At 39.5% G+C, this 15,695-nt stretch overlaps 1 protein-coding gene across 6 annotated transcripts in view; it reads left to right on the plus strand.

Moving 5' to 3' along the window:
* Positions 1-628: 628 nt before the first annotated feature.
* The window catches only part of RAD51C (RAD51 paralog C), a 38,792-nt gene continuing 23,725 nt past the window's right edge, over positions 629-15,695 (plus strand). For all 6 annotated transcript variants that reach the window (XR_008663390.1, XM_055317408.1, XM_055317399.1 and 3 more), the window contains exons 1-4: positions 629-823; positions 3,371-3,629; positions 4,195-4,361; positions 7,624-7,757. Coding sequence is in view for 5 of the 6 variants with exons in the window: in XM_055317408.1 (XP_055173383.1) it covers positions 706-823; positions 3,371-3,629; positions 4,195-4,361; positions 7,624-7,757 (678 nt within the window). In the remaining variant the exon portion in view is untranslated. The remainder of the gene's footprint in view (positions 824-3,370; positions 3,630-4,194; positions 4,362-7,623; positions 7,758-15,695) is intronic.

Genomic DNA, 15,695 nt, shown 5'->3' on the forward strand with positions numbered 1-15,695 from the left:
GGCAAGGGGGAGACCCGACGTGAGAAGACATGAAACTGGAACCGTGTAATGGAGACGCCGATTAATCCTTATATGGCCATTTCACATCCCAAACCGGGAACTGGCTAGTGTGTGCGTTATCCCCATTCGGGGATATCATTCCTATTAATAACCTTGAGGTTCCACCCAACGGCCCAGGGCTGAGTGCTGGAAATGAGGTGTGTAGGGCCTGGTTCTCCATCTTGCGGTCTCCATCCATCTTTTTACTGTCACGATGTATGTTTGATGGGGAAACTGTAAATGGGATTTGTTTTTGTTTAATTTTTATTTATTTATGATAGTCACACAGAATGAGAGAGAGAGAGAGGCAGAGACACAGGCAGAGGGAGAAGCAGGCTCCATGCACCGGGAGCCCGATGTGGGATTCGATCCTGGGTCTCCAGGATCGCGCCCTGGGCCAAAGGCAGGCGCCAAACCGCTGCACCACCCAGGGATCCCCTGTAAATGGGATTTGTAAGAATCACGACAGAAACGGTGCGCCTACGAGAAAATACAGCACTCTTCTCAGAGGGGACAAGCCAGAGGCCGCAAGCAGTCAGGCCCAAGACCCCGCCCTTTCCGCCTTACGTCTGACGTCACGTGGCGCGCGCGGGTGTGCGGAGTGGAGGATGCAGTTTAGCAACCGTGGGTGCGCGCGGATTGCGCGCGTAGGCGTCGGGTTTTGAAATGCAGCGGGATTTAGTGAGTTTCCCGCTGTCCCCAGCGGTGCGGGTGAAGCTGGTGTCCGCAGGTTTCCAAACTGCTGAGGAACTCCTAGAGGTGAAACCATGTGAACTCAGCAAAGGTAACGACTTCCGTCGGCAGTCTCAGGCACACGGTCCCTGACACGGTCGTGTCGCCTCCATCGCGGTTCTTCCGCCTTCAGGCTTCCGCCCAGTCTCCGCCAGATTCCTCCTCCTAAGGCTGCGTTTGCAAAGTGAAACCTCGCCTTGACTCCAATTAAACATGGTGTAAATGGGTTAGAGATATGGTCTTGAAAACATTTACTAATTGTTTTCTCTACCTGTGCCTGCCGAATCCTGAGGATTATCTAATTGATTACTCAAAGGACCCTGTTAACGTGGATTATTATGTCCAATATACTGGTGAAGGAACAGATGCTTGGGGAGGTTAAGTAACTTTTCATGATGCCTAGGATAGGAAATTGTCGGGCCAGAATTGGTCCCCCCAGCTTGTCTAGTTTCAGCTGTTCCAAAGTCCAAGGGGCAAGGGATTATATTTAAGAAATGAAAGATTTGCGATAGGACTGGAGACACTAAGCGAGAAAGGGAGCAGAATCCCCAGCAGCTGGAGAAAGCAATGGAAAAAAGACATTGCTTCTCTTTTGTAATTCACTAGAAAAACAAAACCAGAAACCCCAAACCTCTCATTCCAGAACACTGTAGATTATACATTGGTGGGAACCAATGAGATAACAAAAATGAGATAAACAAAAATGACGCTGTATTGCCCTCATTCTCACTGTACATGTTACACTAAGGTGTGCTCAGAACTGCTCTTAAGATAGAACAAAATTTTAAGCCCTTGCCCTTATTAATAGAACATACGGAGGTTTCAACTCGCTACTCAGGAATCAATGTTGTAGACTCAATGTTAGCGATTTGTTTTAAAGCTTATACTGCACAGTTTCCCAAAGTTTGATGGGCTCTTTTACTTTTTTTTTTTCTCCAAAAAGTTGGTTATACAGAAAAAAAAAAAAGAATCTGCATGATAATGATAGCAAACAATTATGGAGCATTCTGGATGGCCTCCGTATTCTAACGAGCTTTTCTTTTCTTTCTTTTTTTTTTTTTTAAGATTTTATTTATTTATTCATGGGAGACAAAGAGGGAGGGAGCCAGAGAAATAGAGAGAGAAGCAGGCTCCCTGCAGGGAGCCGGATGTGGGACTTCATCCCAGGACCCCGGGATTACGCCCTGAGCCAAAGGCAGACACTCAACCCCTGAGCCACCCAGGGATCCCTCTACTGAGCTTTCAACATGTATTATCTTCAGTTTTATAGTAGAAAAGAATCTGAGGCAAAAATTAACTTGTCCATACTAAGTACCTATATACTAAGTGGTTCAGTCAGGGTTTACAAGCCCAAGAAACTGACTCCAGAGTTGAGGATTTTATTTTATTTTATTTTATTATTTTTAAATTCATTTATTCATGAGAGACACACACAGAGAGAGAGAGAGAGAGAGAGAGAGAGAGAGAGAGGTAGAGACACAGGCAGAGAGAGAAGCAGGCTCCATGCAGAGTGCCTGACGTGGGACTCTATCTGGGGTCTTCAGGACCACGACCTGGGCCAAAGGCGGCGCTGAACCGCTGAGCCACCCAGGCTGCCCCCAGAATTGAGGATTTTAATTGGATAGGCTTTTCATTTCCGTATCACCTTTATTGTCCTTTATTAGCACCAAATTTATGTTCAAATCCCAACCAAATCAGGCACTGACCTATCAAACTCATAAGTGATGTCATCTTAACCATAATTTCTTTCATTAACAGTTTGTTTTGTAACTGCCATTTTCTTTTCTCAAGCCATATTGTCTGATAGGAATGAAATTGTATAGTTGAGGAAGCATAAATGCATTGTTTAAAGTATTGTTCATCAAATAATTGTTCTCATTAAATAAGTTGGACTGGTATGGGAATATTTCATGGCAATGTTTTCATGAAAAGTTTTTATTATGAATGATACATGCACATGTACTTCTTAAAGTTAAATCTTGTTTTAGGCAGTTAGAGACCGTTTTCATTTTCTTCTGAAAAATAAATATTAGATTAAGATAACTGACTTCATAAGACCAAAAGGGATAATTATTATTATTATTTTTAAAGATTTTATTTATTTATTCATGAGAGACACACAGAGAGAGAGAGAGAGAGAGAGAGAGAGGAACAGACACAGGCAGAAGGAGAAGCAGGCTCCATGCCGGAACCCGACATGGGACTTGATCCTGCGTCTCCAGGATCACACCCTGGGTTGAAGGCGGCACCAAACCGCTGAGCCACCTGGGCTGCCCCAAAAGGGATAATTAAAGGACAGACTGCCAGGACATTTTTATTGATAGTCTTGTAGGTACTCAAATGCTTTAGAGGTTTAGGTTTCTGAATTCTGTTTTTGAGGTAATCTTTTAAGTGTGTAGAGACTAAGAAAACATAGATGAATGCCTTTATTAGCTTGAAAAATTCAATAGTTAATGGAATGTTTCATTTTTATGTTTCTTTACTCTTGGCATCACTCTTATTATCTAAAAATTAAAATTAATGAAGACAACCCCATAGTTAAGACTTTTCAATTTCTAAAATCAGGGTTTAGATTTTTCTTTTCTTCTTTTACTTTCAGAAGTTGGGATATCTAAAGAGGAAGCCTTAGAAACTCTGCAAATTATAAGAAGAGAATGTCTCACAAATAAACCAAGATATGCTGCTACAGCTGAGTCAGGCAAGAAGTGTACAGCACTGGAACTTCTTGAGCAGGAGCATACCCAGAGCTTCATAATTACCTTCTGTTCAGCACTAGATAATATTCTTGGGGGTGGAATACCCTTAACCAAAACAACAGAAATTTGTGGTGTACCGGGTGTTGGAAAAACACAGTTATGGTAAAGTAAAATGTTCCCCTCTTAAGGGTAGGCTTAATAGCATTTTATGTAAGTAATAGAATATGGTGCTCTGGGTCTACATTCAGGAGACCAAAAAAGGCATGTATGTGCTCTTGATTTTTTTGTAGGGTGTATGTGTGCATATGAAACAAAAATCAGTTTACCATTTGTATTATTTCAGTACCCCATCTTGATAAACTGATGTAATTATTTTGGTATCCAAAAATGTTTCTTTTGCAACATTGTAATGTGATTTTAGGGTAAACCAGTAGTCTTCTATTTTATTATATAGTTAATTCCTGGGAATATATTCAAAGATAGATTTAGTATAAGAAGGGATTTTATCTCCTGAGGCCTAAAAACCACTAAGAAGTCCTTAATCATGGCTTTATGGGTAACCCTTCCCCTAATCCACATATCAGTTGGTTTACATATATCTGGAGCAGAAAGTTAGCCATCTCTGTTGCCTAATGGTGTTACCTAGTGGGTGGTGATGTAAAGTTTGAAAAACACTGCCTTAGATGATTATGATAATGAATTTGGTCATTCAACTTTCTCTTGACAGTATGCAGTTGGCAGTAGATGTGCAGATACCAGAATGTTTTGGAGGAGTGGAGGGTGAAGCAGTTTTTATTGATACTGAAGGAAGTTTTATGGTTGATAGAGTTGTAGACCTTGCTACTGCCTGCATTCAACACCTTCACCTTATTGCAGGAAGACATATGGGAGAGGGTAAGTTATCAAGTGATCTGTCTTCTTTTTTTTTCTGTATGATAAAAGTAATTTGCATTTGTACCTCTCAAGCCTCAGCAAGAGACCATTTGGAACATGAAGCTTAAATGACTTGACAGTGTCCTATTGTTAAACTCCCAAATCTTATTTATAGACTTAGAAATGCCACAGCCTAGACTGGCCTTTTATTCTTTTATGGTCCTCGTTCTTTTTTTTTTTTTTTTTTAAGATTTTATCTATTTGAGATAGAACTGAGAGAGAGTGAGCATGAGTGGGGGGAGGGGCAAAGGGAGAGGGAGAAGCAGACTCTTAGCTGAGCAGGGGCCTAGATGTGTGGGGCCTTGATCTCTGGACCCTGGGATCATGACCTGAGCTGAAGGCAGATGCCCAACTGACTGAGCCACCTAGGTGCCCTACCCTCACTTCTTAATGCAGAAGCTCTGAGCCAAAACTTGTGTGTATATTTCACTGTATCACTTCAGATCATCATGCTCTGACCTGCCAGGTGTAAACTGATATTATTAGACAACTTAATGTAAGTAAATGTTGTTTCAATGCATTCAGTGATTCATTGCATTTAGTTTATATTGACCTCCATACTGGTTTTTCAAAGAACCAAAGGTAGCTTTTTTTTTTTTTTAAAGATTTTATGTATTTTTTATGTATTGAGAGAGAGGGAAGGGGCAGAGGGAAAAGCAGAATCCTTGCTGAGCAAGGAGCCCCACTTGGGACTCGATCCCAGGACCCTAATATGACCTGAGCTGAAAGCAGCCACTTAACCATCTGAGCCACCCAGGCACCCCACCAAAGTTAGCTCTGAAAAACCATGTTAGAAATGTTTGGAATATTACTGAATGACCTTATGGGGCTCTGAGTAGAATGTAATGGACTTCATGACTGTGTTAATTGTATTCAAGAGTTTGGGAAGTTTTTTTGATCTTGTCATGTAGAAATATTATTTGATTTTTTTAAGAAAACATATGGGTAATTTTTTTCTTTTTTGGGGGTAATTTTAATTTAAATGATTTAAATACTTAAAGGTATTCAAGTTCTTGTCATTTTAATTACTTAGGAAATTAACTGGTTTCTGGTTTGACTGTTCTAGTTTATTTTTTGGATGTGCAGTCCTCATTCTTTAATAATTTTAAAAAACAATACTTTTCATAGGATTCTTGTATTCCCTTTAAATGAGTGTAATAGCTGGCTATTTTAATTTTCATATGCGTACTAGGTGTCTTTTTTAACTAATGACCAATATGTCTACTGAAAGTCCTTAAAGCTACCCATGACACAATGTGTATTTGTTTTTTTTTTTTTTTTAATTTTTATTTATTTATGATAGAGAGAGAGAGAGAGAGAGAGAGAGAGAGAGGCAGAGACACAGGCAGAGGGAGAAACAGGCTCCATGCACCGGGAGCCTGACGTGGGATTCGATCCCGGGTCTCCAGGATCGCGCCCTGGGCCAAAGGCAGGCGCCAAACCGCTGCGCCACCCAGGGATCCCACACAATGTGTATTTGTAATAGTGCCTTTTTTCTTTAAGATTTTATTTATTTATTCATGAGAGACACAGAAAGAGACAGAGACATAGGGAGAGGGAGAAGCAGGCTCCCTGTGGGGAGTCCAATGCAAGGCTCAATCCCAGGACCCCAGGATCACTACAGGCAGACATTCAACCACTAATCCACCCAGGTGCCCCTGAAATAGTGTCTTAAAATCTTATTGTAGGGGCACCTGGGTGGCTCATTCGGTTAAACATCTGCCTTTGGCTCAGGTCAAGATCCCAGGGTCCTGGGATTAGGCTCCCTTCTCTGTAAGGAGCCTGCTTCTCCCTCCCTCTCCCTCTGCCTACCGCTCCCCTGCTTGCACTTACGCACATGCTGTCTCTCTGTCAAATAAATTATTTAAAAAGAAACCACAACACCTTACTGTAGATATTATAGGTATAGCATTGGGATATAAAGTTTTTAATGATTGCTATGTGATTAAGCTGTTATTTTTTTTTGGTTAGATGTGAACTTTTATATTTGTAAAAGTCAGTGCTTTCTGAAATTTAATTTCATGTGTATTTTTTCAATGTTAAAACAAGTATGAAACAAGTTAAAACAAGTATGAAAAAAAGGTCAAGTATGTTTTAAAGTACAGTAATTTTTAACTGATTTATTTCAGAAATATGTATAAAACCAAACCGTTTGTTTTGTTTTTAAAGATTTTATTTATTTTTTCATGAGAGACACAGAGAGAGAGGCAGAGACACAGGCAGAGGGAAAAGCAGGCTCCATGCAGGTAGCCTGACGTGGGACTTGATCCCGTATCGCCAGGATCAGGCCCTGGGCTGAAGGTGGTGCTAAACCGCTGAGCCACCTGGGCTGCCTCTGTTTTTTTTTTTTTTTTTTTTTTTTAAGATTTATTTATTTGAAAGTGCATAAGCAGGGGGAGGGGCAGAGGGAGAGAATCTCAAGCAGATGTCCTGCTGAGTGCAGAGCTGGATGCAGGACTCAGTCTTACCATCCTGAGATCAAGACCTGAGCTTAACCAACTGAGCCACCCAGGTACCCTCCTAAAACTGCTTTTTATTTTTATTTTTTTAAAGATTTTATTTATTTATTCATGAGAGACACAGAGTGAGAGAGAGAGAGGCAGAGACACAGGCAGAGGGAGAAGCAGGCTCCATGCAGGGAGCCTTACATGGGACTTGATCCCGGTTCTCCAGGATCAGGCCCTGGGCTGAAGGCAGCACTAAACCGCTGAGCCACCCGGGCTGCCCCCTAAAACTGCTTTTTTTAAAAAAATATATAATCTAAGAAGAATTTTATATTGTTTCTACTTAAATATAAAAGTATGCTAAAGAAATAATGGAAAAAAGTTACCAAAAGGGAAAAAGATGCTTTTTTTTATTGTTAACCTAATTTGCATCCTATGAAAAAAAACAAGAAAGGGGAAATTCCATTATGTTACCTCTATTCAATGGAAACCAATAATAGAAATATGAAAAGTCAGGTATTAAACCTCTAATTGTGTATATGTGTATAAAGAATTTCTAGATAGTTTAGTGTTTAAGGAACTAGTGGAAAAGGTGAAAATAAGAGGTCAGGAATTATGCAATGGTAGTTTATAGCAAATTTGTTATAATTTTGTTATCTTTCAATTAAAGTGAAGAGTTGTATTCACAGTGAAGCATTTTATTATTAAAAGGTATTTTCTTCCTATAATATCAATATAATCAAAACAAGTAAAACTAAAGATTGTTTTGTTTATTTTAGAGCACTCAAAAGCTTTGGAGGATTTCACTCTTGAAAATATTCTTTCCCACATTTACTATTTTCGTTGTCGTGACTACACAGAACTATTGGCACAAGTTTATCTCCTGCCAGACTTTCTTTCGGAACATTCAAAGGTATGGCTCAAACTACTGAAATACAGCAAACCTTTGGAATATCTTTGGAGGTGTTTGATTAGCATGAAAAATAAGTAAATTGTATAGTGGCATAAGCCTGTTCAAAAATCTCTTCCTTCCTTGTCCTACAAATTATTTATACTTACACATATTTAACATATATGCATATATATTTTATGCCTAAAGTATGAAATTGAAATAATATAGGTTCTTCCTCCAGTAATAGTGGAATAGCTTCTAACAAACAAATTCTGTAGAAGGTTATATGTGAAAAATAAAACTTCCGTTCTACTGCATCCTAGTACCTCTCCCTAAAGTTGACTACTATTGTTTCTTGTGTGTCTTCTCAAAAAATTTTTTATGCATGTTGCAATATCTGTCTACCCATTTTTTTCTTTTTTTTTTAATTCATGAAAGACAGATGCAAAGACAGGCAGAGGGAGAAGTAGGCTCCCTGGTGGAGAGCCCAATGCGGACTCAATCTGAGGACCCCCAGGATCACACCCTGAGCCAAAGGCAGACACTAAACCACTGAGCCACCCAGGTGCTCCTGTCTACCCATTTTTAATATTTTTAGTGGGATAATACTGTAATATGATTCTGATTTTTTTTTTTTTTTTGCTTGGTGTTTTGCGTATCTTTCTATATCACCACATGTGGATAAACCTTTTTATTCAGCTGCATATTATTTCATTTTAAGAAGGTGTTTTTACTGTTGGTGTGAATGTAAAATGGTACAATTGCCTCAGAAAACAGTATGGCACTCCTCAAAAAATTGAAAATAGAATTACCATATGACCCAGCAATTCCACTTTTGTGTATATTACCAGAAGAATTGAAAGCAGGATTTTGAAGAGATATTTGTAAGCCTGTGTTCATAGCAGCATTATTCGTATTACCTAAAACATGGAAGCAACATTCATTGATGAATGAATAAATAAGCAAAATGTGGTATACACATACAATGTAATATTATTCATACTTAAAAAGGAAAGAAATTCTGACATATGCTACAACTTGGATGAATCTTGAGGACATTATGTTAAGTGAAATAAACCAGTCAAAAAAAGACATGCTGTATGATTCCACTTATATGAGATGTGAAGAGTAGTCAAACTCAGAGACATAAAGTAGAATAGTGGTTATGAGGGCTTGTGGGGAAAGGGGAAAAAGGGCAATTATTGTTTAATGGGAATAGAATTTCATTTTACAAGATGAATGTTCTGTGTATTCTACATTAAAAAAATTGGGGGGAAAACTACCTCAATTTATTTAACCAATCCTCTTATTGGTGGTCTTTTATTTTTTTTATTTATTTATTTATTTTTTATTGGTGGTCTTTTAGATGGTATTATTAACAATGGTTTGAGGATAATCCTTATATCATCTTAGGGTAAATTTTAAGTATGTTTCTGGGTAAATTTTTTTTTTTAAGATTTTATTTATTTGAGAGAGAAAGAAAGAGCATGAGCTGGAGATGGGGTAGAGGGAGAAGGAAAAGTGGGCTCCCCACTGAGTTCAGAGCCTCAGGACGTAAGATCATGACCTTAGATGCTTAACCAGCTGAGCCACCCAGGTGCCCCTGTTTATGGAATAAATTCTAAGTATTAGAATTATGTTAAAGAATATGTACATTTTTTTTAAATATTTTATTTATTCATTCATGAGAGACACAGAGAGAGAGAGAGAGAGAGGCAGAGACACAGGCAAAGGGAGAGGCAGGCTCCATGCAGGGAGCCCAATGTGGGACTCGATCCCAGGACTCCAGGATCACGCCCTGGGCCAAAGACAGGCGCCAAACCGCTGAGCCACCCAGGATCCCCAAATATGGACATTTTTAGTTTTGATAAATATTACACATGACAGAGACTTTTTTTTTTTTTTTTTTTTTTGACAGAGACTCTTTGATCAAACTTTACTCAGCCTCCTCTGAGCCTTTTTGAATTGGCCTCAACCTTCACCCACATCCTGTCTTTGGCCTGACCAGTCCGAATCTCCCACCCTTAAAATCTGATCACCCTTGACATCTCAAGTTCCTTCTTCCCCACTTTCAATGTTATGTCATTGACCTGCCTGTAGCAAGAATTCTGCTAGGTCATGTTAGCAAGAATCCTACCCTTGATGTCTTCTCCTAATAATTTTTCATTCACTGACACCCTGCTTCTTGGGTATAAATCCCCAAGTGTCCTTGTATTTGGGGTTAAGACCAATCTCTTTTCCCTATTGTAAAACCCTTATTGCTATCTTCTTGAATAAAGTCTTCCTTACTATTTTAACGGGTGTCAGAATAACTTTTTTTTTTTTAAAGATTTCATTCATTCATTCATTCATTCATTTAACAGAGAGCACAAGCAGGGAGAGTGGCAGGCAGAGGGAATGGGAGAAGCAGGCTCCCCACTCAGCAAGGAGCCCAGTGTGGGCCTTGATCCCAGGTCCCTGGGATCATGACCTGAGCCAAAGATTAATCAACTAAGCCACCCAGGTGTCCTTTTTTTTTTTTATTTTTTTAAATATGTATAAGAGAGAGTGAGTGTCATGAGTGCAAAGGGACAAAGGGAGAAAGAAAATCTTAAACAGGCTCCACGGCCAGTGCTCAGAACGTAATTCTGCTGTTGTTGGATGAAGTAGTCTATAGATTTATATCTAGTTGATTGATGGTGTTATTGAGTTCATCTCTGTTCTTAATGGTTTTGTATACTGGATCTGTTCATTTTTATTAGCTGCTAAAGACTCCAAATATAGTGAAGTCATCTATTTCTCCTTGCAGTTTTGCCTCATATAGTTAGATGCTCTTTTGTCAGGATATACATGTTAGGAACTATTATGTCTTTTTGGGGAACTGACCTTTTAATCATTATGTAATGTCCCTCTTTATCCCTGATAATTTCCTTAGTCTGACATCTGCTTTCTAAAATAAATATAGCTATTCTTGTTTTCTTTTGGTTAGTGTTACCATGGTATAGCATGGTAGATACTTCTCTAATCATTTACTTTTAGTCTACAGGTATCTGTATATCTAAAGTGGGGTTTTTTTTTTTAAAGATCTTATTTTTTTTCAGATTTTTTTTTTAAATTTATGATAGAGAGAGAGAGAGAGAGAGAGAGAGAGAGAGAGAGGCAGAGACACAGGCAGAGGTAGAAGCAGGCTCCATGCACTGGGAGCCTGACGTGGGACTTGATCCCGGGTCTCCAGGATCGCGCCCTGGGCCAAAGGCAGGCGCTAAACCACTGCGCCACCCAGGGATCCCCTTTTTTTTCAGATCTTATTTTTTTAAAGTAGTCTTAAAGACTTAGACTTAAGTAGACTTAAAGACTACACCTAAAAAAAAAAAAAAAAAAGACTATACCTAAGTAGCTCATTTAGTTGAGTGTCTGATTCTTGATTTTGAATCAGGTCATAATCTCAGGGTTGTGAGATTGAGCCCCATGTCTGGTTCTGTGCTGGGCATGGAGCCTGCTTAAGATTTTCTCTTTCCTGGGATCCCTGGGTGGCTCAGTGGTTTAGCACCTGCCTTCCGCCCAGGGCATGATCCTGGAGTCCTGGGATCGTGTCCCGCATCGGGCTCCCTGCATGGAGCCTGCTTCTCCCTCTGCCTGCTTCTCCCTCTGCCTGTGTCTCTCGTGAATAAATAAATAAAATCCTTAAAAATAGAATAAAATAATAAAATAAAATAAAACTGCATTAAAAAAAAAAGATTCTCTCTTTCCCTCTGACCCTCTCCTGCTTGCACATGTGCTGTCTTTAAAAAAAAACCAAAAAACAAAAAAAAAAACACATTGCCAAATCCAAGATCATGAAAATTTATTTCTAAGAGTTTGTAGGAGAGGAAAAAGTTTTCTTCAACCCTCTTAGGATCCCAGGCTGGGACTGAAAATTAAAATAACAAAGGCAGAATAACAGGAGAAAAGCACACACATTTTACTGCATTTTTATGTGTACATGGGAGCCTTCTATAAGACAATAAAACCCAAAAGGACCAGAACAGGAAACTTTTATGCCTTTTAGCCAAAAACAGTAAATTTGTGAAGAATTGATGAGACAAAGGGGTTTGGGCTAGAGGTGGAAAATTATGAAGTAATTTGGAAGATAAGAATTAGTTTAACAAGGTTTGTTTATATGCCTTCTCAGCCCTAAATTCCCTGTCTCTGGTGATAAGAGTTTCTCATTGTATCCCGATACAGGGAGGGTACCTTTCACCCTGGAGATTTCTCTTCTTTCCAGGAAGAAGAGAGAGAATAAGAGATGAAAGTTGCTTCTCTGCTTCTGTTGTTTTCTGACTTCTACTTAAGATATTCAGTATGCTAAAGGCATCTGGGTGGCTCAGTTGATTAGGCATCCAACTCTTGATTTTGGGTCATGGTCTCAGGGTTGTAGGATGGAGCCCTGTGTCCAGTCCCTTGTCAGGCTCCGTGTTCATTGGGGAATCTGCCTGCTTCTCTCTCTCTTCCTCTGCTCCTTTCCCCATGCAAATAAATAAATAGATTTTTTTTCTCTCTCAAAAAAATAAATATTATTTATTTATTTATTCATGAGAGGCAGAGAGAAAAAGAGTGAGAGAGAGAGAGGCAGAAACACAGGAATAAATATTTTTTAAAAAAGATATTCAGTATGCCAGGGTGCCAGATTTGGAGTAGCATGTCCTGAACTCCACCCAGTTTAATAGCTTTAGTTTTTTTATTTGGGACTTTGATCCATTTTTAGTTAATTTTTTTATACATAGTCTGGAGTAAGTGTCTAACTTCATTTTGTATGCAGACATCTAGTTGTTGCAGCACCATTTGTTGAAAAGACTTTTTTCCCCATTGAACGGGCTTGGCATCCTTGTTGAAAATCAGTTCACCAGGGCAGCCTGGGTGGCTCAGTGGTATAGCGCTGCCTTCAGCCCAGGGTGTGATCCTGGGGTCCCGGGATCGAATCCCATGTCTGGCTCCCTGCATGGAGCCTGCTTCTCCCTCTGCCTGTGTCTCTGCCTCTCTCTCTCTCTCTCTCTCTCTCTCTCTTCTCTTTCTCTGTGTCTCTCATGAATAAATAAAATCTTAAAAAAAAATCAGTTGATCATAGATGTGCGGGTTAATTTTCTGGACTCTATTTTATTGATGTGTGTGTTGTTTGTATGCCAGTACCACATGGTTTTGATTAGTAGCTTCATAGTATGTTTTGAAATTGGGACATGTGAGTCCTCCACTTTTTTGTTTTCAAGATTGTTTTGGCTATTCAGGGCCCTTGCAATTCCATATGAATTTGATCCACGTGAATAGAGTCTTGTTTATTTCTGCAGAAATGCAGTTGGAATTTTAATACAGATTATATTGAATCTGTGTATTGAATATATTGCCATCTTTTTTTTTCTTTAAGTAAACGTTACCTGTAATGTGGGGCTCAAACTTGCTATATTCTAAGATCAAGAATTTCATGCTCCACCAACTGAGCCAGCCAGGCACCCCAAAGTATATTGTTATCTAAACAGCATTAAATCTTCTAATCCATGAGCACAGTATATCTTTCTACCTATTTAGGTCTTTTTTAACTTCCTTCAACAATGTTTTCTAGGTTTTAGTGTGCAAATATTCCTCATCTTTTATTCTTTTTTGATGTTCTATCCCACCACCCCAAAATCATGACCTGAGCCAAAACCAAGAGTTGGCTGCTCAACTGACTATGCCACCCAGGTGCTCTGCGAATGGAAATTTTATATCTTCCTTTCCAGTTTGCCTACCTTTTATTTCTTATGTAATTGTTCTTGGTAGAACTCTTGGTACAGTGTTGAATAACTGTGATAAAAGTCGGCATTTTTGTCTTACTAAGATCAGGGAGAAAGCTTTCAGTCTATCACCTGTAAGTACAGTTGATCTGCATTATTTGCAGGTTCTCTAGCTGCAAATTTACGACTTGCTAAAATTTATGGTAATCCCAAAATCTATCCTTTTATAATCATTTGTGAATATATTATGCTGAATAATATAAACTGGTTGGGTTTAAGAAATTTATTTTTTCACTATTTTAGAGGCTGGAAGTCTTGAGATTAAGGTTCCAGTTGATTCTGTGTCTGGCAAGTGCTCTCTTCCTGACATACAGAAGACTACCTTCTTATAGTGTCCTCACATAGCAGAGCAACAGAGAATGAGCTCTTTGATTACTCTTCTTTTAAGGACACTAATCCTGTCAGATCAGGGCCCCACCATTATGATCTCATTTAATCTTTATTACTTCCCTAGAAGCCCTATATCAAAATATAATTATATTGGAGGTTAGGGCATAGTAGTATAGTGGACAAATGTAAGTGGCCAAAAACTTGAGTCTCCCAACACACATGTTCCCAGGTGAGGTTGAACAAAGTATTCTTTGCCTTCTTATTTCAGCTTTCATATTTTTTTAAAATTTTTTTTATTTATTTATGATAGTCACACAGAGAGAGAGAGAGAGAGGCAGAGACATAGGCAGAGGGAGAAGCAGGCTCCATGCACCAGGAGCCCGACGTGGGATTCGATCCCGGGTCTCCAGGATCGTGTCCTGGGCCAAAGGCAGGCGCTAAACCGCTGCACCGCCCAGGGATCCCCCTCAGCTTTCATATTGTAAACAAGTATCCTCTTCATGGTTTATTTAATGCCATGTTTTTGCTGAGGATTTTTGCATCTGTAATGTCTGTGGTTTTCTTTACTGGGGATGTCTTTATCTGGCTTTGGTATCAGTATGATACTGGCTTCGTAGAATGAATGAGGAAGTGTTCCCTCTATTTTTGGGAAAAGTTTGAGAAGGATTGGTGTAAATTCTTTATTTTTTTAAAAGATTTTATTTATATGAGAGAGATTGAGCAAGAGAGAGCACAAGCAAGGTATGCGGAGGGTGAGAGTGAGAAGCAGACTCCCTGTGGAGCAAGGGGGCTCAATCCCAGAATCCCAAGGTCATGATCTGAGCTGAAGGCAGATGCATAACCGACTGTCATCCAGGCGTCCCAGTGTAAATTCTTTAACCATTTTATAAAATTCATCAGTGAAGCATCTGGCTGGCTCTGTCAGTATGGCATGTGACTCTTGATCTCAGGGTCATGAGTTTGGGCCCCACACTGGGGATATAGTTTACTTAAAAAAAAAAATTCACTAGTGAAGTTCTTTGGTCCTGGTCTTTTTTTGTTAATTGAAGGCTTTTGATCACTGATTCAATCTTTCCCATTCAGATTTTCTATTTCTTCTTCTTCTTCTTCTTCTTTTTTTTTTTTAAGATTTTATTTATTTATTCATGAGAGACAGAGAGAGAGAGAGAAGCAGAGACATAGGCAGAGGGAGAAGCAGGCTCCATGCAGGGAGCCCGATGTGGGTACTCCATCCTGGGTCTCCAGGATCACGCCCTGGGCTGAAGGCTGCGCTAAACTGCTGAGCCACCCAGGCTGCCCTCTATTTCTTCTTAAGTCAGTTTAAAAAAAAATTTTTTTTAAAGATTTTATTTATTTATTCATGAGAGATGTAGAGAGAGAGAGGCAGAGACATAGGCAGAGGGAGAAACAGGCTCCCTGTGGGGAGCCCGATGGGGGGAGGCTCAATCCCAGGATTCTGGGATCATGCCCTGAGACAAAGGTAGGTACTTAACCACTAAGCAACCCAGGTGCCCTTCATCTAATTTTTATTACTTCTTTTGTTTTGCCTTCTTTGGGTTTAGTTTGTTCTTTTTTCTAGTTTCCTAAGGTCCAAGTTTTGATTATTGATTTGAGATCTTTTCTTCCTTTATTTTTTTAAAAAGATAGTTGTTTAGAGCTCTACATTTACTATGGAGCACTACTTTCACTGTATCTTTTAACTTGGTATATTGTGGGACACCTGGGTGGCTCAGTGGTTGAGCGTCTGTCTGCCTTTGGCTCAGGGCATGATCCCAGGATCTGGGATCAAGTCCCACATCCGGCTCCTTGCCGGGAGCCTGCTTCTCCTCCCCCTGCCTGTGTCTCT

This window comes from Nyctereutes procyonoides, unplaced genomic scaffold, assembly GCF_905146905.1.
Source record: "Nyctereutes procyonoides isolate TBG_1078 unplaced genomic scaffold, NYPRO_anot_genome, whole genome shotgun sequence".
Taxonomy (NCBI): Eukaryota; Metazoa; Chordata; class Mammalia; order Carnivora; family Canidae; genus Nyctereutes; species Nyctereutes procyonoides.